The 22,508-nt window shown below is 45.0% G+C and overlaps 1 protein-coding gene across 1 annotated transcript in view; it reads right to left on the minus strand.

Moving 5' to 3' along the window:
• Positions 1 to 22,508, minus strand: part of LARP4 (La ribonucleoprotein 4) — a 178,147-nt gene that overhangs the window by 153,163 nt on the left and 2,476 nt on the right. Inside the window, exon 2 of the mRNA XM_082247084.1 lies at positions 8,283 to 8,427. Within this exon, the coding sequence (XP_082103210.1) occupies positions 8,283 to 8,427 (145 nt within the window). The remainder of the gene's footprint in view (positions 1 to 8,282; positions 8,428 to 22,508) is intronic.

The following is a 22,508-nucleotide window of genomic DNA, read 5'->3' on the forward strand; positions in this document are numbered from 1 at the left end:
TAATAATATATATTTTTATCTATTTATTATTCATGGGGTTTTTATGTGCATGAAGATCATATTGATAACATGTGCATACACATAAATGTTATATAATTTTTTTTTTTTTTTTTACATATATCATATCAGGAAATCCACGTATATATTATTTTACTATATTATATTTATATTTTCTTTATCCATTTCCATTTTTACTTTTATTTTCGTTTTTATTTTTATTTTTATTTATTATTTTTTATTTTCATTGTTAATTTACTGTTATTTTATTTTATTTTTCGAATTCAATAACTTCCATTTGTTCAAAACAATTTTTTATAGTCAATGACATTGCTCATTATAAGCATATTGTTAGTTTAATTTAACTTCATTTTTAATTTTGTTTTAGATTTTTGCTTTTAGGTTGCTTTAATATTGTGCTTTGATGGTTCTAACCACTGCTCAAAATTTCCATCATCATTTTGTGAATTGCTGCTAATATATATATAAAAAATCTTCCAGCCATATTAGTTAGATGCTGCTACATGTATTAGAATAGCATAACCCGCCGCAACATTTGAATTCAAGGCGGGCACTAGGACCGGGCAGACTCTGGCTCCCTCTCTACTTAAGCCCACATCCAAAATGGCGCGATATCGGCCTGAGGAAGGAGCGCATGCTCCGAGAACGCGTCGCCGGCGCCATGACGTAATCACGCTCGCGGAAGTGACGACGGACGGTCATCTGAGTGTCCCCGGGACGAGGAAGTGTGGCAGCTACCGCTTCAGCCTGTCTACTTGTCACCGCTCGAGCCATCCTGATCCTTACCGGAGTGTGTTTTATGAGCTGTTTTAATCATCCCTTTTGTGAGTACCCCCCTATCTAGCGGTTTATCCAAATAAAAAAGTTTCAAGTTACTGCACTTAGAGTGGCGCCTGTGTTTTCTTCTAGTTGGCCCCTTACCCTTGTTAGCCTGTGGGAGAAAGGTAGTCTTACCCCCAAGCGAGACCTTTGATGAGGCCATGCAGAGCAGCCCCAAACAAGTGATCAAGGCCTTCTTTGAGGTCTGATCCGCAGACCAGTACTTTAGCCAAAGTATACACCGGAGGACCACTGCCGAAACCGACAATCGACCCAAAACTGGAGCAGCATCTAGCGCGGCACCGCAAACAAAATTGCAGCCCCTGCACCAACAGCTCCACAAAGGCGGGGGGGGGGGGGGCAGAAGTAGTTTCCAGGTCACGGCGTAGCAACTTGGCTCATTAAGTCAAGGTTTGCCACGGACTCCACGTTTCTATCTGCCGGATCCTTAAAGGACGGGGAATCCTCCACCGGGGTCATGGTAGCTTTATTCAGTCTTGAGACCGGAGGGTCCACCGTAGGTGGCACAGTCCACTTTTTAATAAGGGACTCTTCAAAGGGGTAGCGCCTAGCAAGCCACTTAGGCACCCCAGGGGAATGCTTTGGGCGGTCCCATTCTTCGAGCAGGTTGTCAAAATACGCAGGAATGGGAAAAAACCTTTGCCGCTCTGGATGGCTTGTGAGTGCCAAACGTAACCTGGCCCTCATTTGCAGTCGCTGCTGCGTCCTCCATATTTAGGGTCTCACGCACAGATACAACCAGTGCGTCCACCAGTGCCTTTTCTTGCACGGTGGCGGAGGTAGAATTGTCATCCTTACTATCAGAGGAGACAGGGCGAAAGGTAGTAGACCCGCGTCTGCGGTGGCTGAATCAGATTCAGAATCTAACATATCAGATGAGGCAGGGGTAGGAATTTTAGCACCTCGCCCTTTAAAGGCCACCTCCACCAGGAACACAAAGGATTCCAGGACCACCGAAAGTGCATCTATGGATAGCTGGGATCAAAAGGGCCCTGCTGCCTCCTTGAGGGGGTTAGGTGGGGACACTTATTCTGCAGGGTCCATGTTGCACCGGAGGAACCCGTCAACAAAAGTTGAGGTAAAAAAAAAAAATGAAAATCCAATCGCGCTGCAGATAGAGACCCCCCAGGCTCACCACCCTTCACCAAAGACGCACCAAGAGGCCCAGAACAGCTGCACAGCACGTGTCTGCAGCAATCTCGATCCACAGAGAGATCTGAGTGTCAGCACTAGGATATAGGAAGGGGCTCCACCACCAGAAAAAAAAGGCAGGAGGAACTCCGAGAACATGGCCGCCAGTGATTCTCAAGAGAAATCCACCGCAAAATGGCCACCGGAGTACCAATATGGCCACCACATCTTGCAGTGTGGGTAAACACTGCCCCCCCCCCCGCACGATCATCTGTCGCCGGTGGCGCACCCCCCCTGCCACCACCATCGGCCTGAAGCTTGGTCCTAGCCCCCAGGAGGAGCTACAAACATCCTATAGCCTTAGTAGTGAATGGGGTGGGGGGGGGGGGGTATGCGTGACCAAATAGAGGGGAACCCGGGGTTGCCAGGGGAAGAGGGGGCAACATTTACTCACCATACCAGGAAATAGGCAGGCGCCATGTCCTGAAAGAACCCCTCTCTGCCGGGGGGGGAGGGGCTGTTGGCCAAAGGGAACGCTGCTACTCGGGCCTAGAACCGGTCACCTGGCGAGTCTAACTCGCGGGGCCAGTCCCCATCCGATGCTGGGGTCTGTGCACGCTCGCTGGCCGGGAGACCACTGGATCTATATATCCAGCCCATCGCCCAGATCCAGCTTAGTTGCTTAGATGTTTCTCAGGATTATTTTTCCTGTGAGATCTAACAAAAAAAAAAAAAATAAATAAAACTTGCCAGGAACTAGGTCCTCAATCCTGACTTGGCAGATTAAAAACTGACATCCTATGGCAGGGAGAGGGTATACCCCCTGGGAACTGCCCATAGGCGTAGCCAGAACTTTTTCTGCCTAGTGTCCTACTCCTGTAGGGGGCAGTATAACCCTACTGATATGAAGGTCATAGACTGTGTCCATCAATGAACAATAGAGAAATTGTTTTTGCTAAGTAGGCCACTTGTTGTGCCTGAAAGAGCGAGAATCAAATACTGAGATGAGTGTTACACCTGGGTCCTGCTCTGCTGCATCATCTCCAAAATAGGAGTTGTGCAGGCCTTTAACAGAGCAAATATTCCTGTTTAAAATTGTCTCTTTAACAGGTACCCACCATAGCCATTTCCCGATACTGAGCTCTGAGTGGTGTCATTTTAGCATACACCCTGTTCCAAATTATTATTCAAATTCTATTTAAAGGTCACAAAGATTAAATATTTTGTTTTTCAGTTTAACTCATGGATGCCATTGTGTCTCCGGGCTCTTTTGATCACTGAAATCTCGGACACCTGTGATAATTAGATTGCCAGGTGAGCCCAATTTAACCACTTCCTTACCGGGCCATAGACAAATGACATCCGCCCGTTCCCGCTGCTCTCATGCCCCCGGGGGCACGCAGCGTGGAGATTGGGGATGCGGCGTGTCTATCCAGTCCTCCGATGAACGCCCCCCCCCCATGTTGAGGGCGTGTGGCCTGGTATTGTCCAGGGGGGGTGGGGCCGCTCGCTCGTCCTCTCCCCTTTCCTGGACTGCATGCTCGGATAAGGGTTTGGTATGGATTTTGGGGGGGACACCACACCGTTTTTTGGCGTGGGGCTACCCTCAAATTCCATACCAGACCCGAAGGGCCTGGTTTGGAACCTGGGGGGGAACCCCAGGCCGTTTTTTTCCCCATTTTGGCGTGGAGCTCCCCCTCAAGATTCTCACAGCGCAAGTCGCACCGCAAGTCGGATCATCCTGATCCAACTTGCGGTGCGCCTTCCATTCAAATCAATAGGCTCTCATATGGAACCATTGATTTTGAATGGAAGAAAAAAACATATAAACGTGGCTTAACGCACGTTAACCACTTTACCACCGGAGGATTTTGCTGTCTTCCGTCCAGGCCACTTTTTGCGATTCGGCGCTGTGCGACTAACTGACAATTGCGCGGTCGTGCGACACCGTACCCAAACGAAATTTATGTCCTTTTTTTCCCCACAAACAGAGCTTTCTTTTGGTGGTATTTGATCACCTGTGCGATTTTTACTTTTTGCGCTATAAACAAAAAAAGCGTTTATTTTGAAAAAATAACATTAACATTTTTTTATATGAAATTCCCAAAAAAAAATGTAAAAACCAATTTTTTTAAAAATTTTTGGCCAATTTGTTTTCTGCTACCTATGTTTGGTAAAAAAAAAAAATCACAATAAGCGTATTTTGATTGGTTTGCGCAAAAGTTATTGCGTTTACTAACAAAGGGAAAGATTTGTCATTTTTGGTGTTTTTTTTTTTTAACGCGTAATGGCAGCGATCTGCGATTTTTTTTGCGGGACTGCGACATTGCGGCGGACAGTTCGGACCCTTGACTGACATTTGACACTTTTGGGGGTACCAGTGACATTACTGCAGTAATCAGTGCTATATATATGCACTGTTACTGTAAAAATGACACTGGCAGGGAAGGGGTTTTTTTTTTGGAGAGAGAGGGGTTAATGTATGCCTGGTGCTTACTGACGTGTGGGGGGGGGGGGGACTGAGTGAGTCATGGACAGATCGGATGTCCAGCTATGCTGAACAGTCCGATCTGTCACTCCCTGTCACTATGGAGATCCGCCCGCTTGTGTTTACACAGGCGGGCGGATCTCCACACTAGATCCCCGACGGTCGGGGCAGAGCAGCGGCGATCGCCGCTGTTCCTCCCCTGGCCCGACTCCCGCTGTGACTGAAAACAGCGGGAGCGAGCCTCCGGCGGCACGCAAGCGCCGCCCAGAAGGGGGAGTGTCTGACGACGTAGTACTACGTCGTCAGACGATAACGAGCCACTCTGCCGCAGTAATATTACTGTGGGCGGTGGTAAAGTGGTTAAGCAACGTTATTCGGCCTTTAGCAGCGTCAGACGTTTTTACAGCTTGAAGCTGCAGCTCCAGAACGCACTGGTCCTGGGTTTTTTTTGCCTGTTCTGTACAATTAGGATGGTTACATTTCACTAGGCTATATATATTTGAAATGCAGGGCCAAATGCAACAAATGCCACTGAGCTGCATACAGACTTTGCATCATCTCTTGATGCTTTCCTGTAGACTCATTTTGCTGTACTGCCAATTTGCACAGTACAGACAAGCAAAAAGGTCCTTTAGATTAACCAACAGTTTAAATGGAGACACGAGTCATGTCTACGCCTAAACATCCCAGAGTTTTCTTTTTCAATGTCTACAGGTCTGCCTGATAGCTAAGAAAATTCAGAAGCTTTCCAATGACAATGTATTAGTACATTATCTAAGTGGATAAAGGATGTAGAAAGTCACTGACTTGGGAAATGGGATCGACTACAGCATTAGGAAAAAACGTTTTGGCACCACAAAATTGTGCTTCAAATTGCGCTATTGTTCATTCACAGTTTCGTGAAACTCAGTAGGGCAAGGAAACACCTGCGCCACCTTACGGGATCTGCGGGTACCAAAAGAGGACCGCTTGCCCGGAGGATTGGGCTCATCCTCCAAATATAGTGTATCTTTAATAACAGTAATCAGCGCAGCCATAGAGTCATCCCCCTCCTCATCCTCCGCCTCCCCTTCAGACTGGGAAGAACGAGACCCTTCAAGGGGCACACTATCTACGGCAACCATATCAGAATCAGAAGAATGAGAAGCCTAGGCCTTTTTCTAGTATCCCGTTCAGCCATCAAATCCACTTTGGACGCTAAAGTCGCAAGTGCAGCAGTCAGAGCAGAAGATTCAGAGGAACCTGAATCACCCGCCAAAGCTGGGGGAAATTTGCTGTCCTGGGACTCCATAAGAAAACTTTTTTTTAAAGGTACTGGCCCTTTAAGCACACAGCGATCCCACCGCAGTACACCGCTAGCGAGGACTATGCAAACCGGCCCCGCAAGCAGGAATAAACTGATAGCCAGAGGTATTCCCCACAAAGAACAGCAAAGACAGACCCCACAAGTGTTACCACACTCCTGACGATCTTCTCTGTAGAGAAAAAGGAAGTGATGTCACCGCATGAGGCTGAACTAGGAAGCACACCAAGGGAAAATGGATGCCCATAGAAAGCAATGGGAGGCTCCGGGAAAATGGCCGCCGACATGTGCTCAGAAGAACACATTGCCACACACAAGATGGCGCCGTAAGGCGCCAAAACACACTACATTCATTGCTGCAGAAGCGCCCACAGTGAAGCCAGCAGTTTGCCCACACCTAAAATGGCGGGCCGGCGGTTTTTAACCCCGCAGCGGTCGCCGCACATGTCTGCACCCCAAAACACACAATACAGTGGCACTCAGGAGAGGGACCCCCACAAACCCCCACATAGCAATCCAGACACGGTACAGCCCCCGCAGGGACCGGGAGTAAGGGAGCCCCAAAACGCACAGACAGGAGGGGATACCACAGACATCAGACTGCCAGCCCCAGACAGAGGCCCCACACAGAATGTACTCACCGTACCAGATGGCGTGGGCGCCATTCATCAACGGGAATCCTCCCACCCCAGGCGGTGGGGGTGCTGTCAGCCAAAAAACGCAGGACGCTAGCAACGCACGGAACCGCGGTTGAGAAGTCCAAGCGAGGTGGCCACCTCGCAGGCTTTCACCCCTGAGGCAGGGACAGGTCGTTTGCGAGGCCAGGGCGTACGCATAGCCTGCTAAACACTCGATGGTGGGCTGGGACTCCATAAGGCCCTCTGCCCTGGAACACCAGGACGACAAGTGCGACTCCCAGCTCCGCAACGCCGTCTTCATCCGAAGATCCGATTAACTAAATGCTGATAAACAGCTAGTAGTGGAAAGAAAACACATTTGCAGAAAATAAAATCATAAAACAGAAAAAAGGCTGAGACTGTAGCCCCAGCACATGGAAGCCCATCTAATGCCCAGTACACACGATCCGAAAATCGGGCGACATTCCATCCGTTATTTTTCGTATTCTAGCAGCTCTCAATAATATTCGCTTAAAAGGGAGAGGTTACTCATGATACGAAATTTCTCGGACGATAATTCTTAGCTTCCGGTATGCGTAACCACGCTGTAGCGTGTGAGGGGAAAATGATGTCTACTGCTCATGCGCTGTCTACTGCTCACCATTTTTTTCGGACGAACAACATACTGATAATACGATTATCGTACGATGTGTTATAATACGATCAAAATTTTTATGCTTGCACGACCGGATAATATCGGGTGAACTGTCGTGATCGCCTCTCGTAAGCTGTGTACTAACGATCCGATTATCGTCCGATCCTTTCACAAGCGTTAATTTTCGTCCGATTTTCGGATCGTGTGTACGGGCCATTACTCCTAACTAGGCAGAAGACAAACTGAGTTGGGATGGCTGATAGCAGGGGGGTATTGGACCAGTGGGACAGCCCCCATAGGTGTGTCTATGTAAATTAGTTTTTAACAAGTCTTGTGCCTAGCTTGCTCCTATGGATAAGAGGTCAATACCCATTGGTGAAGACTGAATGAGTGGGCGGCAACTGTCAGAGGACGTAAGAGAAATTGCATGATTCTGTGATTGACATTACTGAAAGGGCTCAGGCATGCTTCAAAAATGCAAGCAAACACAAGGAGTTTCAAATGCATTGTGCCATTTATAAACAATGTTTGATAAATATATCAAACCTGTAGGATTTCTGTAACCCATAAATTCTACCCAAAATGTGTACATTCCTACATCCTGGCTTATTTCCAGAAACTGCTTATATGGGGCACTGCCCACCCCAAAGCATTACAGGAGTAAGTGCTTTTCTGGGTGTAGAAGCCACGCATGCACAGTGTACTCCTTCAGTCCCCTCATAATAACTGACAGTGTCAACCACCTAAATGAATTTTAGCCAGTTACTCTGGAACCGGTCAAACCTTACCATGAATCATTTGTTTTATCCTGGTGTTTTGTTAAAAAAATAAAGTGTACATTTACATTTTGTTAAGTTACACAAAACCAATCGCATACCAGATATCAAAATCAAACCGTAACAGTTTAACACCTGCCAGAACGTGTATTCACTTTTAATGAAAAAAAATTCATGCAGCTAAAGCTTTCCTACAAATCACATGCGCTATGACCTTTTTAACTAGAACGTATTAAAAAGCCAATATATCAGAAAAAAAAAAGTACATTTCATGCGTGTTTACAGTTTATTTATATCATTGGTTTTAATTAAAATACTGGTCATTTAAAGATCAGTGTCTGGTATTAAATGGACAGCTTGTGATGAAGTGAATAGTGAAAATACTAGAGCAAGGTGAAACAGACACCAAAATGCAAATCAAGCACTGAGCAGGACAGTATTCTAAAAAACACACCTTCTGTATGCGATTCTGTTGCGGCTCCTGCCTCATCCCAAGAATCTTCAGTGCCATTGACAGTTTGTGAAACTTCAGTGCTTCCTTGTGGAATTTCCTGCCATACCTTTGCATTTGGATTCAAACCAGCACCTTTTGACGCCACCTAAAAATAAACGGCAAAACGAAAAGGTCAGCAAAAGTATATATTTTGGTAAAATGTATTATTTTCACTAAAGAATAAGTACATTCCAGAAGTGTAAGGAGTGCAATTTGATTTGAAAAGCTTTCTTGCTCAATTTATTCTATATTTTTTGAAGTTTATTGGAGTTAGATACAAGAAGCCACTTGGCTTTAGGTGACCTCAACCTTGCCAACACAGGTAAATCTAGAAGCTGCTGGGAGCTAGGGAAAGGCAGCCAATCAACCTTATTGCACACCTTATAACCCATGTGCAGAAGATCCTAGCATTTTTGTGCAGGTGGGACAAATGTCTGGAAAGCCGTCCCATGCAACATCCAGCCACAGCTGGGTTTCACAGGCCTTCTGCAGCAGGACTCGACCGTGCACCTTTTCCTTTTAACTGCACAAACACACTGGAACTCCCACTGTGAATGAGGCCTAAAAATGGCCTGTACTACAACTAGGAGATTCCACTTTTAAAGTACTATATGTGCCATATGCTTAAAAATTGTGTATCTGAGCCACCTGTCTAAGTGTTCTGTGACAACTTAGCACCTCAGGTCCAGAGAATAGTGCAATTAGGAAATTTCATTTTTTACAGATTTTGGATGTCAACTCTTTTCGCTGCCCAAGCAGGTTTTGCATTTGTTAAAAAAAAATGTATATATATTTATTTATTTATTAGGGATGCACCGAAATTATTGGCCGAAAATGAGCCCATCTCATTTCGGCCGATAATGGGTTAACAGTGCCGAAATTAATATGGCCAGCGTGAGGAAGGAGGGCGCAGCGCAGGGCAGGTTTTAAAAGTCCCGCCTCTGGCTGGCCACCCGCCTCTCAATGACGTCCCTACTACTAGGATCTCTGCATTAATGAAGGGACATACCAGGCGGGAGGGCGGGACGAGCGGCCGCTAATAGATATTACTATGTGATCCTTCCTGTTAGCTCAGCGGGACTGACTGTGTGTGAATGAGATCTGATCTGACCTGACACCGGGCGGGGGGGGGGCGGGGGGAGACGGCCGCTAATAACTATAACTGAGAGCTTCACTTCCTTGTCAGCGGAGATACATGCCTGACAAGGAAGTGAAGCTCTCACATAGTTATAGTCATTAGCGGCCGCTCCCCCCGCCCGGTGTCAGGTCAGTTCAGTTCTCATTCACACACAGTCACAGTCCCGCTGAGCTGACAGGAAGGATCACATAGTTCTATCAGCGGCCGCTCGCCCCGCCCTCCCACCCGGACTGTCAGGAAATTGAAGAGAAGCTCACATAGTGACAGATATTAGCAGACGCTCGCCCGCCCGGTGTGTCAGTTCATTCATGGACAGATCGTAGTAGTAGTGACATCACCAGGAGGCGGGCGGCCGGCCAGAGGCGGGACTTCTGAATAATGGACACGGTAGGAGCTGAGTAGGAGAGGGACGCTGAGGCTGATGCGGGGGGGGGGGGGGGGAGGAGGGGTGATAGCTGAGGCAGCTTACCATTGGTAATATAGCAGGATATTGCTGCGCTAAAATATGGTATAAAACAACATGACGAAAAGCAGCCAACACAAATCTTTGAAATTCAAGATCAGATAACAATGTATAGCAAAATGTAGCGCTAATCTTAAACTGTCTGCACAGAATGTCCTTGTCAACTCCGGAGGGAAAACAGCAGTTCTTAAATTATCCACATGAATGAATGTGAAAAAGATCTTCAAATAGATGAGAGTGAAGGTCCTCAGTAGTAGACCACCACCAGACACCCCCACACACTGGTCCTTACCAAATACAGGTGACCCTCATCACAAAGGTCATAACCGCATGATAGTGCCTGAGCCCTGGAACACCGGGATCCTTCACTTCTCCCTCCTTGCATATGTCAATACAGCAGGCAATCTCCACTCCGGAGAAGATTGCTGGGATGGAGGCGCTGTGTGTCTGTCTGTGTCCAGACAGACACACAGCGCCTCCATCCCAGCAATCTTCTCCGGAGTGGAGATTGCCTGCTGTATTGACATATGCAAGGAGGGAGAAGTGAAGGATCCCGGTGTTCCAGGGCTCAGGCACTATCATGCGGTTTTGACCTTTGTGATGAGGGTCACCTGTATTTGGTAAGGACCAGTGTGTGCGGGTGTCTGGTGGTGGTCTACTACTGAGGATCTTCACTCTCATCTATTTGAAGATCTTTTTCACATTCATTCATGTGGATAATTTAAGAACTGCTGTTTTCCCTCCGGAGTTGACAAGGACATTCTGTGCAGACAGTTTAAGATTAGCGCTACATTTTGCTATACAAGCTTACCATTGGTATTAATTATACAGCATGAGGGGGTTAATGTATTGTCACTGCTGCATTAGTGACCGACCAGTGGCAGTTAATTAACCCCTTTGTGCTGCATTAGTGCAACCAGTATCAGTGCAACCAGTGTTAATTAACACTGATACTGGTTGCACTAATGCAGCACAAGGGTTAATTAACTGCCACTGGTCGGTCACTAATGCAGCAGTGACAATACATTAACCCCCTCATGCTGCATAATACAAATACCATTGGTAATTAAATTAACCTATTGCCAACCCATCACAGTACATATACTGTGACAGGGTGGCAGCGACAGGTGTACGTCGCTGCCTGTTTTTTGGCGTATGCCCCTGTTCCATCTATTTTAAAATTATTTGGGGGAAAAAGTCATTTTTGGTTTTCGGCCAATCGCATCCTGTATTTTCGGTTTCGGTCCAAAATTTTCATTTCGGTGCATCCCTAATTTTATAATATATATATATATATATATATATATATATATATATATATATATATATATATATATATATATATATATATATATATATATATATACACACACACACATATATTTTAGGCCTGAAGATTCCATAAAACCCCCAAAACATACATTCTGAAAGCTAACACTCTAGAGAATAGAACAGTGGTAGTCTAAATTTTTTAAAATGTACTTGATATTACCGCAAAGGTCTAGAAAACACAATTTTCAAGTATAAAAAAAATATAGCAGAAGTGGGAGTATACCCCAGGGACCGCCCCATAGACATGGTAAAGCTTTTTTCAGCCTAGCATCCTACTCCTGTAGGGGGCAGCATAACCCAATGATCGAGAAGATTCTGGAGCTGTATCATCAATCAACGAAAGAGAAATTTTATGTGAGAGGTAGACCAACACAAAGAGGCGCACAATTGGTAAGTGTAAGGAAAATACATTTTCAAATTTTTTTTTACAAATAAATGTGTGGTGTGCATTTTCATTCAGCCCCCTAAATCAATACGAGAACCACCTTTTGCTGCAGACAGTGAAATCTTTACCCACTTTTTTGCAAAAAAGCTCAAGATCCGACAGATTGGATGGAGAGCGTCTGAACAGCAATTTTCAAGTCTTGTCACAGATTCTCAATTGGATTTAGGTCTGGACCATTCTAACATGAATATTCTTTGATCTAAACCAATTCATTGTAGCTCTGGCTGTATGTCTAGGGTCGTTGTCCTGCTGGAAGCTTAACCTCTGCCCCAATCTCAAGTCTTTTGCAGACTAACAGGTTTTCTTACAACATTGCCGTGTTTGGCTCCATCCATCTTCCCATCAACTGATCAGCTTCCCTGTCCCTGCTGAAGAAAAGCATCCCCACAACATGATGCTGCCACCATCATGTTTCACGGTGGGGATGGTGTGTTCAGGATGATGTGCAGCCTTAGTTTTCCGCCACATAGCGTTTTGGCAAAAAAGTTAAATTTTGGTCTCATTTGACCAGAGCACCTTCTTCCACGTTTGCTGTCTCCCCCCCCACACACACACACGGCTTCTCGCAAACAACAAACGGGACTTCTCATGGCTCTCTTTCAACAATGGCTCTTTCCACTTTTCCAGCAAGGCCAGATTTGTGGAGTTCATGACTAAAAGTTGTCCTGTGGACAGATTCTCCCTCCTGAGCTGTGGATGTCTGCAGCTCTTCCAGAGTTACCATTGGCTTTTTGGCTGCTTCTCTGATGAATGCTCTCCCTGCCTTGTCTGAAAGTATAGGTGGACGGCCATGTTTTGGCAGGTTTGCAGTTGTGCCACCCTTTCCATTTTCAGATGGATTGTACAGTGCTCCATGAGATGTTCAAAGCCTGGGTTCTTTTTATAACCTAACCCCGCTTTGAACTTCTCCACTTTATCCCTGACCTTCATGATGCTGTTTGTTCACAAAGGTTTTCCAACAAACCTGAGGGCTTCACAGCTGTATTTATACTAATATTAAATTACATACAGGTTGACTATTTACTAATTAGGTGACTTCTAAAGGCAATTGGTTCCACTAGATTTTAGTAAGGGGTATCAGAGTAAAGGGGGCTGAACAGAAATGCACGCCACACTTTTCAGGTATTTGTAAAACATTGTGAAAACCATTTATCATTTCCCTTACACTTCACAATTATGGGCCACTTGGTGTTGGTCTACCACAAAATGCCAATAAGGCCCTATTCACACTTGTGCGACCTAAATGTCGCACGATTTTGACTGGACTTGAAGCAATGCCTATGTCTAGGGACCTTAAAACGCATCAAAGTCAGACCAAGGTAGTGCAGGGACTACTTTAAAGTCGTTGCAACTTGAAGTTGCAGATATGAACGGTACTCTTTGGAAATCATGGAGTATGACTTGTCATGCGACTTGTCATGCGACTTTGGTGCCCCAAGACGCAGGACAAGTTGCACAAGTGTGAAAGGGGCATAAAAACACATTTAAGTTTATGGTTGTAACATGACAAAAAGTAGAATTTCAAGGGGTGTATACACTTTCAAAGGCACTGTAGATACTATTAATGGTTAAAGTAGAGCTGTACGATTCTGGATAAAATGAGAATTGCAATTTTTTTGCTTAGAAGATCACGATACTCGGCGTAACATTTTTTACATTATACAAAAAATTGGGCCAACTTTACTCACCTGTGCCATTTTTATTTTTTGCGCTATAAACAAAGAGCAACAATTTTGAAAAAAAAAAAAAAGTATTTTTTCACATTCTGCTATATGACATTCTCAAAAAAAAAATAAATAAAAAATGTAATATTTTAGGCCTGCGCGCCCAAGACCTGCTCCCACGAGCCGATGTATCCATACGGCGGTTTGCGCAGGGGAGCCAGCTTGCCGCATTATATCTTTAAGTGGTTAAAATCAAGTATTTTTTGCTAATTACTTGAAAACCCCATTTTTTCAGAGACCCTAGAGAATAAAATGGCGATCATTGCAATATTTTATATCAGGGTATTTACGCAGCGGTCTTTCAAATGCAATTTTTTTATTAAAAAACATAAAAAAAAAACAGTAAAGTTAGCTAATTTTTTTGGATAATGTAAAAGATGTTACGCCGAGTAAATACCAAACCTGTCATTCTTTAAAATAGTACACACTCGTGGAATGCTGACAAACGAAGGGACTTTAAAAACTTTTAACGGTTACCTGTTTAGTTACAGAGGAGGTCCAGAGCTAGGATGGCTGCTGTCAATCTAATGATCGCAGCGATACCTTACATGTGTGGCTTGAACACCGTTTACATATGCGAGAGGCACGACTTAGTGCTCTCACGCTGAATTTAACACCTGCCTGAGTATTTTTTCCATTACTTTTATTTCTGTCACAAGGAATGTTAACATCCCTCCGACACCAATGGGCAGTAACAGGTACTCTTTATGGAGGGATCTGGGGCCTAAAAGACCTGAAATGCATTCAAAACGCCAAGTTAGGCTGTTTTGAAAACTTTTTTTAATCTGGCCCATTTAAAGCTCCAATAACCTAAGGTGATGTCATAACATCGCTTCCGGGTTACTAGACCTGATCAAAGCCGATTCTGGCTTAGTTCTGGTCTTTGGCCAGCCGGCAGACGTGCTGGCTGGCCGCCCGGGCCTCCCAGTGGACGGGAAACCCAGGCAAGCCTCTGAAGGTGGCGGGAGGGGAGAAGGCCTCATCCCACTGCTTGTAATAACAGCAGAGCGGCTGATTAGCAGCATTGGTTATTACAAGAAAGCCGACCGTCTGCTCTAAAAACGGTACCAGAATGATGCCACTAGCTGCAGGCATCACCCCAGTACAACCCCTTAAAGCGGAGGCTGCATATTTCTGTTACGACAGCGGGAAGGGGTTAAAGACTATATGAAGCCAACATTTTTTACCAAAGCTCGTCCTTTCACAGGCACGCATAGTTGTAAGGCCTTTCATGCTTGGTATTTACTTACCAAGTGCAACCTCATCTAGAACTTACCAAAAACATGGTAATATAATGCATTTGCAATTTTGCATGGCCTAACCAAACTTAAATTCATCATTTGCTGAAAACCTGCACTTCATAAACAGTTACATTATCAAGTAACTTAACGTTTTATTCTTTAGGGTTTGCTTTCAGAAAACTTTTGGTGTTTTAATCAATCTTTAGGCCTAGATTTTTTTTTTTTTTTTTAAGTGTGTGTAAGTGCAAAACCGGCTCTGGCAGCGAATGGGTTCCAACATGTGTCCCAGTGAAGAGATTGACTTCAGGTGTTACACAGATGAAAATTCCTCCTACATAGGTTGTACCTAGCTGCAGTCTTCTCTTCAGCGTTTAATAGTCCTTAATTTTAGGGCTGAAACAACTAATCGATTAATCGACAACTAATCGATTATGAAAATAGTTGTCAACTATTTCCGTAATCGATTAATCGGTCAGCCGATTAGTTGTCCTGCATACAGAATGCATTATTTGTTTACATATCAGAAAATACAGTGCAACGTACATACAGCTCAGTACACCGTTCATACATGTCAGTAGAAGGCAGAGAACTTGTGAATGTGTGAGGAGCAATGCCTCATGGGAAATGTAGTCCTGGGCAAGGGAAGGAACCAAGTGATTCTAAAAGGCAGAGGTTTTTTTTTTTTTTACCCTGCTTAAAGAGGTTGTACACTCGTTCAAAAAAAATTTTTTTTTCTTACAACCTGCAAGAGAAAGACATAATGAGCTAGTATGCATCGCATACTAGCTCATTATGAAATACTTACCTTAGAACGAGCCCCCGCCGTGCCGCTCTCTTACCTGTATGACGAGCGACATGTTCAGTCGCCCGTCTTCCGGGATCGCGGCATCCGGCCATCTGATTGGCCGGAGCCGCGGTGACGTCACTCCCGCGGGAGCCGACGGTCACGGCACGGGGCTCTGAAGGAACGGCACGATCAGCCGTTCCTTCAGAGCGCATGCGCCAGTGACGTCACTGGCTGCATTAAAGGTAAATATCTCCTAAACCGTACATGTTTAGGAGATATTTACAGTACCTATAGGTAAGCCTTATCATAGGCTTACCTATAGGTACAACTTCCTGAGGAGGGTTTACTTCCTCTTTAAATACCTTGTTTATAATCACGTTAAGGGCTATGTGCAGGGAAGATCAGCATTTGAACCCAGAGAAGGTGGAGGCTGATAGATTATAGGTGATACAAGGCATTACAATTACAGTAAAAGTTTACTACTATTGTGCATTATATTTAAAATTATATCCATGAAAAAAAAAAAAAAAAAGTCTCAGCTGTTAGTACTACTATAATATAAAAATGTTATTTTCACCCTTCATATAGCTTTCATGTTTGACTCCCAGTTAAAATATCCTGCATACCCGACTTCTGGGCATATTTTTTTATATAAATGCACGATACAAGATATAATACTTTCACTGTTTCATAGTAGAAATTATAATTATATTACAGTAGCGATTACCTGCTGTTTTTTTTTTACTAAAGGGCTATTTTTTTTTAACCCAATCATGACAGGTGATAAAAAAGCTACTAAATGTCTTATGCGTCCCATACATGTATTGGATATTTGGACAAAAATATTTGCATCTATATTTATACAAAAATGATTTGCATATTTGTTGAATGGACGAGTGTTTGAAAATTCCACTTGCTTTTTTTAACATTCAATCTTAAAATTAATAACTCCTGAGCAAAAACCACAAACACTATTAGAAGATTTGTCCGTCCGGCATAGGATCTTGGAGGTCACGCCCGGCGGACGGAGTTGTATCACCCAGGTGTCACTTACGGCAAGTGGGTGAGAGACGGTGCGGTATCGGGTGGGTGGGAGCTGGAGCGGATGAGAGACAGCAGTATTGAGTGGATGCTGAACGGAGTGGTATCACCCGGGTATCACTTACAGCAAGTGGGTGAGAGATACCGATCTGCCAGCAGATCTGCTAATGTGGAATTGCTTATCTTTAATTTGCACATATGTGAGTGACCTATTCAATACCCTTACATGAGCAATATTTGGAATATCGGCAATATCGTCCAGTTCCGGGGCCGATACAGATATATCTGCAAAAGTCAATATCGACCTTGCTGATAATCGGCCGATCCCCAATTTAAACCTCCAATACATATATCTGTCTCAGAGTGGATTAAATATCCAACTATATAGCTGGATATTTATATTTACCACTGCATATAGATATTCAAGATTATTAACTAAATTATACACAAACCTTTTTGTGTTGAGGTTTTTATACGATTAGTCGATCAAAATAATCATCGGTCAACTAATCGATTACGAAAATAATCGTTAGTTTCAGCCCTACTTTAATTTACAAAGCTGGTTCAGAATTCGGGGGGGGGGGGGAGCTCAGTGAGGAGAGTTCTGAGCTGATTGGAGGGGAAGAGACCCCTCCCTTCACACAGCACACAGGAACAGAACTGAGGCTGTCAATATGCTCCCAATCACCATTTTTCTCGATGTCAGGACTTGTCAGAAGTGATTCATGCTGACAGCAGAGGAACAAAGCAGCAGACAGACTTGACACTTCGTGCTCTTACTGAGATAAGTACACACTATAGAGGGATATGCTTTGTTCGGATTTCATGTCTGAGATTTACCACTAACAGCTGGGAATCGCCAGTATGCAGCCGGGAAAGCTGCAGTGTGGCAGAAGGGCAGGGGGTACTACACTCTCCATATACGTATTGCCTTGTGCAGCAAGCCCAATTTCCACAAATTAAATTAACGCCCAGTGTTATCTGACAAAAAGTGCCCAGTGATTCCGCTCGATGACCCCTAGAGGTCACTATTGTGTCCTTTAGTAAGAAGGGGCAGGAGGCTCCAAGGCAAGCTGGAGGGGAACAACCATACTCCTGAAGTACCAATTTCCAAATGGTTAGATGGTTTCATCTCATAGCAGAATTCAAAGAGTGGGCAGCAGGATAGGTATTCACATTCTTTGCAGGTAGCCATTTTGGAATTTTTAAGTGGCAGTAAGTCTCCATTCACATTGATCCGACTTGTCAGGCCGACTTGTCAGCCTGACAAGTCGCGATCCTCCCGCTCCCACTGTGTAGTACAGGACCCTTTCTAATAGGAGCGACACAAGTCGCTCCGACTTAGAAAAAGGGTCCTGTACTACTTCGGGGCGACCTGGAGGCGACTTGCATTGACTTCCATTATGTGAAGTCAGTGCAAGTCGCGGTAAAGTCGCGGTGCACGGGACTTCACAGGTCGCCCCCGAAGTAGTGCACAAGTCGTGAATGCAGGCTAAAAAAAAAAAACCTAAAAACATTGAATTAAAAAAGTGTATTGTTGCACACTGTAAACACTTATGACAGATAAAATTCTAAGTCTAGAAACACACTAGGCAATCGGTTTAGATGCGGTTTAATAAAAAAAATAAAAATAAATGAACAGTTAAAACATTAAGAGCCCTTTCACACTGAGGAGTCTTTCAAGCGCTTTGGCATTAAAAGCGCCTGAAAAGCTCATGAAAACTGCTTCCCATTAAAATCAATGAATGCTTTCACACTGGGGTGGTGCAAAAAAGTGGAATTCCCGCTGATCTGCTTCCTCCCCCCCCCTCTGGTGCCCCATTTGGCACCTTTCAGGGGGGGAGAATGGGTACCCGTTTTTGACAGGTACCCTTCCCCACTTCCTGGAAAACAGCGCCACGGCGCTGTCCGTCGGAAGTTTGGCCCCCTCCTCTTTCCTCCCACACTGGGCCAATTACAAAGCACTGCACGATTTTCGCATGCCCAGTAGGGAACCAGCAGTGAAGCCAAAAGGCTTCATTTCCGGGTCCCCTTACCCTGGATGGCGGTGGCACCCGAGAGCAGATACGTAAATCGGCTTCGGGTTCCAACATCACGGGCTCCCTGGACTGGTAAGTTCTACTATTTAAAAGTCAGCAGCTACAGTATTCATTTTTTTAAGGGGGACAGAACTCCGCTTTAAGTCACGTGTCCTTTACCACCTTTAAGACCGCCTGCTGCAGATTTACTGTGGCAAGCTGCCTCTCCTGTATGAACCGGGTCACTTGTGTGGTGCTGGGAGGCACGCGCACACCGGCGGCAAGCTCCTGCCTCACTGGGCAGCTGGGATGCCGATGCACGGGGCCGAAGGCTGCAATTGCTGCAGGGCACCTACAATCGCTTCCTGCTGAGAGAGAAGTACAGTCAGCTATTGTAAACACACAGCAGACCGTTCTCTGAAATGATCACAGAGCACCTGTAATCCTTCTATATAGGATCACAGGTCTCTTTGGTCATTTCACAAGTCCCTCCCCCATACAGTTCGAAAACTCTCCCCTAGGCTCACACTTAACCCTTTGATCATCCCTAGGTTAAACCCTTCCCTGCTAATGTCATTACAGTAACAGTGCATATTTTTGGCACTGACTACTGTAGTAATGTCACTGGTCCCCCCAAAGGTGTCAAAAATGTCAGCTAGTGGTCTGATTTGTCCGCTGCAACGTCCCAGTCCCGCAAAAAAAAAAAAAACACAGCTGATCAAATACCACCAAAAGAAAGCTCCATTTGTGGGGGAAAAAAAATGAACATCAATTTTTTTTTGGGTACAGCGTAGCACGACCGTGCAATTTTCCATTAAAGTAACGCAGAGCAGAATTGCAAAAAATGACCTGGTCATTAAGGGGGCAAATCCTTCCGATGCAGAAATTGTTAAAAAACGTGCACCGCAAATGCCTGAAAAGCTCAGCCAAAGCGCTGCAAAAACGTGCAGCGTTTTATGGGTAGTTTAGAAGCGCCTCCGTGTGAAAGGACTCAAAATTGCACATGACGGAATTCACCAGAGTTAACTAAATTCTAGATTTCACATTACTTAAACAGGTAGGGAAGAAAACTTTCAAGGCCATAGTAAGAAAATGAAGACCGCATGCCATCAGCAGTGATCTCAATCTGCAACAGAAGCAGCAGGAAGTGCTGTAACACCCACCGCTGGCTGACATGTTGCTTATCACATGGGACAAACGAATGATTCCTTAACTAGCGTGATACACATACAGGAAAAGCAAACTTTCACAATGCAAAGAGACATCTCAGGACGACACAAAGCATTGAAAACTCCAATACTTGAAAAAAGTCACATGGAAAATCAACAGCCACGCATCACTCAGACATTTCTAGGGAACAAACTGAGGGCTAGTTAAGAAATGTGATTTTACCACCATATAAAAAGAAATACATGATAAACAAGACAAAGCGGCTATCAAACATGACCATCTACCCAAAGAATAATCGCACATCAGTTTCTTGGGTCCTTTAAGATGCGCCCCCACCTCCATATGGAAACACATTGCATCCCCCCCAGATACAAACTCCATGGCGGTCAATGATGTGAAAAACACGTAGCCCATAAAAGGTAGAAAAATCTCAAGTCCTGTATACTTTAAATATAGGACTAACTAGACGGCGAAGGCAAGGTCAGGAGAAACCCCTCTGATTGCACCTGGGGGGGGGGGGGGGGGGGGAATAAAATCAGCACTAGCAGCTTGTATAGTCAATAACACAAGTTCACTAACTCCTGGATTTGATCGCCCTTGCCCTGTGTCCAGGGTGTACCAGTGAGGTCCCTACTATTCAGAGACACCGACAGGAGAGACTAAAATGGGGTACACACTAGTAGACAATCTGCTGAAAATTCCCGTCCGAGGTAAAATCGTACGATTTTCGGCCAGTGTGTACACAACTCAGCAGCCGATACCGACATTTTCAACGATTTTAATGCGTATGCAGTACGTCTGCGAAAAATTGGATACGAAAGACTGCCCATGATCTGAAGTTACTGACGACCCAGAAGTCTAGGAACAAACGTCCCAAAAAAAAAAAAAAATCTGAGAAATTACATTAACATTATGCACTGTCAACTAAAAACAGTTATGAGCATGAGAGAAAAATCGGAGGATATTTTGTCCGATTTTCGTGAAGTGTGTACGAGCCTTAAGACAAAAAAGGTAATGAACAAGGCTGGTGCACCCCCCAAGATACCAATCATTGTAAACACACGTGGTTATACTGCCAAACCAAGCTGAGTGAAAAGCTAACAAGACGCAGAAAGCCAGCTTCAAGAACTACTTTAGAACAGCGCTTAAAGCGGTAGTATCCCACTTTTTTCACTTTTAACTACAGGTAAGCCTATAATAAGGCTTACCTGTAGGTACAATTAATATCTCATTTGCAGTGCATGCAGCCGCTCACGCGAGCGGCGCATGCGCTCTGAAGGTCTGGCAGACCTTAAGCTTCCCTTGCCGGGAGCTTGCGGGAAAATGACTCCTGTGCCCATGCATGGGAGTGACGTCATCGCGGCTCCGGCCAATAACAGCGCCGGAGCCGCCGAACGCAGAAGAGACGCCATGGGATCATGTCAGCGCCCGAAGCGGTGTCCGGAGGTTGGTGTCGGGGCTTTGTTCTAAGGTAATTCATAATGAGCTAGTATGCGATGCATACTAGCTCATTATGCCTTTGTCTTGCAGGTATTTTTTATTTTGGGTTTACAACCACTTTAATGCGGGAATCACAAATCTAACACGTTTTGAATGTTCTACCCCTCTTCAGAACATTAACCCCCTAGCCTCTGCTTCTGTTATGTCATTTATGCCCACCTTGAGTACTTATCAAGGTGGTTTATGAAGCTTGTTTCTGCCATAGTAGCAGAAACAAACATGTTTCGAGGTCAACATCTTCCTCTAAGCTTCTACCCTTTAAAAACACAGCTTCTGCTATGTCGTCATCTATGAGTACTGTTCCAAGGTGGTTTTGGAAGCTAATTTCTGCCATCGTAACAGAAGCTAGCAAGTTTTAAGGGCTATAACAACCTCGTCCCCAGAGCTACAAACTTTGAAACACATTAGCTTCTTCCTTTATTAGGTCATCTACACCTGCCTTGAGTACCGTTTGAGGTGGTTCTTGAAGCTGGTTTCGGTCATGTCAAATAGCTTTTCACTCAGCCTGGCTTGTCAGTATATTCACGTGTGTTTTATACAGTAAAAGGGATTTTGGGTAATACACATTTGTTGCATTTCGTCTTTGCCAAGCAGCTACTAGGATCCCCCATGTCCGGTGGGGGCAGCAAGGCCTGGAGCAAGCCAAGCTACCTGTGGAAGATCAGAGCCTAACAGAATGATGTGAGATGATTGTTATAGTTACCTATCAACCCCCTCTGATTTAACCACTTCAGTGGTCTTTGTTGTTTCCATTACTGACAGCAGAGACCCCCTTGAAGTGACTATGGCAGAACATTGGAGCCTGGGAAGTACACAGACAACCCCTATGCCTGGTGAGGACCTCCACCTGCCAGTACACAGCCATACACTGAAGTGGATGACACATTAATCTGACCTGACCTATGGCAGCTAATGATGAAGTGAGAAGAGATCACTCCCACCAGTGAGATCACACTCTCCTTCCCCTGTATATGTGGTCACAACCCCCATAGTATATATGTTAACTGCTATCTTCCCTGCACCCCCCCCATATATGAGGTCATATTGTCCGCACCCCCCCAGAACACTCCTTCCATGTAGATCAGGTCACAATCCCCACCCCCCTCCCGGTATATGAGGTCACGCTCTCTCCCCTCCCTGGTATATGAGGTCACACTCTCCCCCCTGGTATATGAGGTCACTCTCCCCCCCTCCCCCCTGGTATATGTGGTCACTCTCCCCCCGGTATATGAAGTCACTCTCTCCCCCTCCCCCCCCCGGTATATGAAGTCACTCTCTCCCCCTCCCCCCCCCCGGTATATGAAGTCACTCTCTCCCCCTCCCCCCCG

Source organism: Pelophylax lessonae (genome assembly GCF_965119305.1).
Source record: "Pelophylax lessonae genome assembly, chromosome: 2".
Classification (NCBI taxonomy): domain Eukaryota; kingdom Metazoa; phylum Chordata; class Amphibia; order Anura; family Ranidae; genus Pelophylax; species Pelophylax lessonae.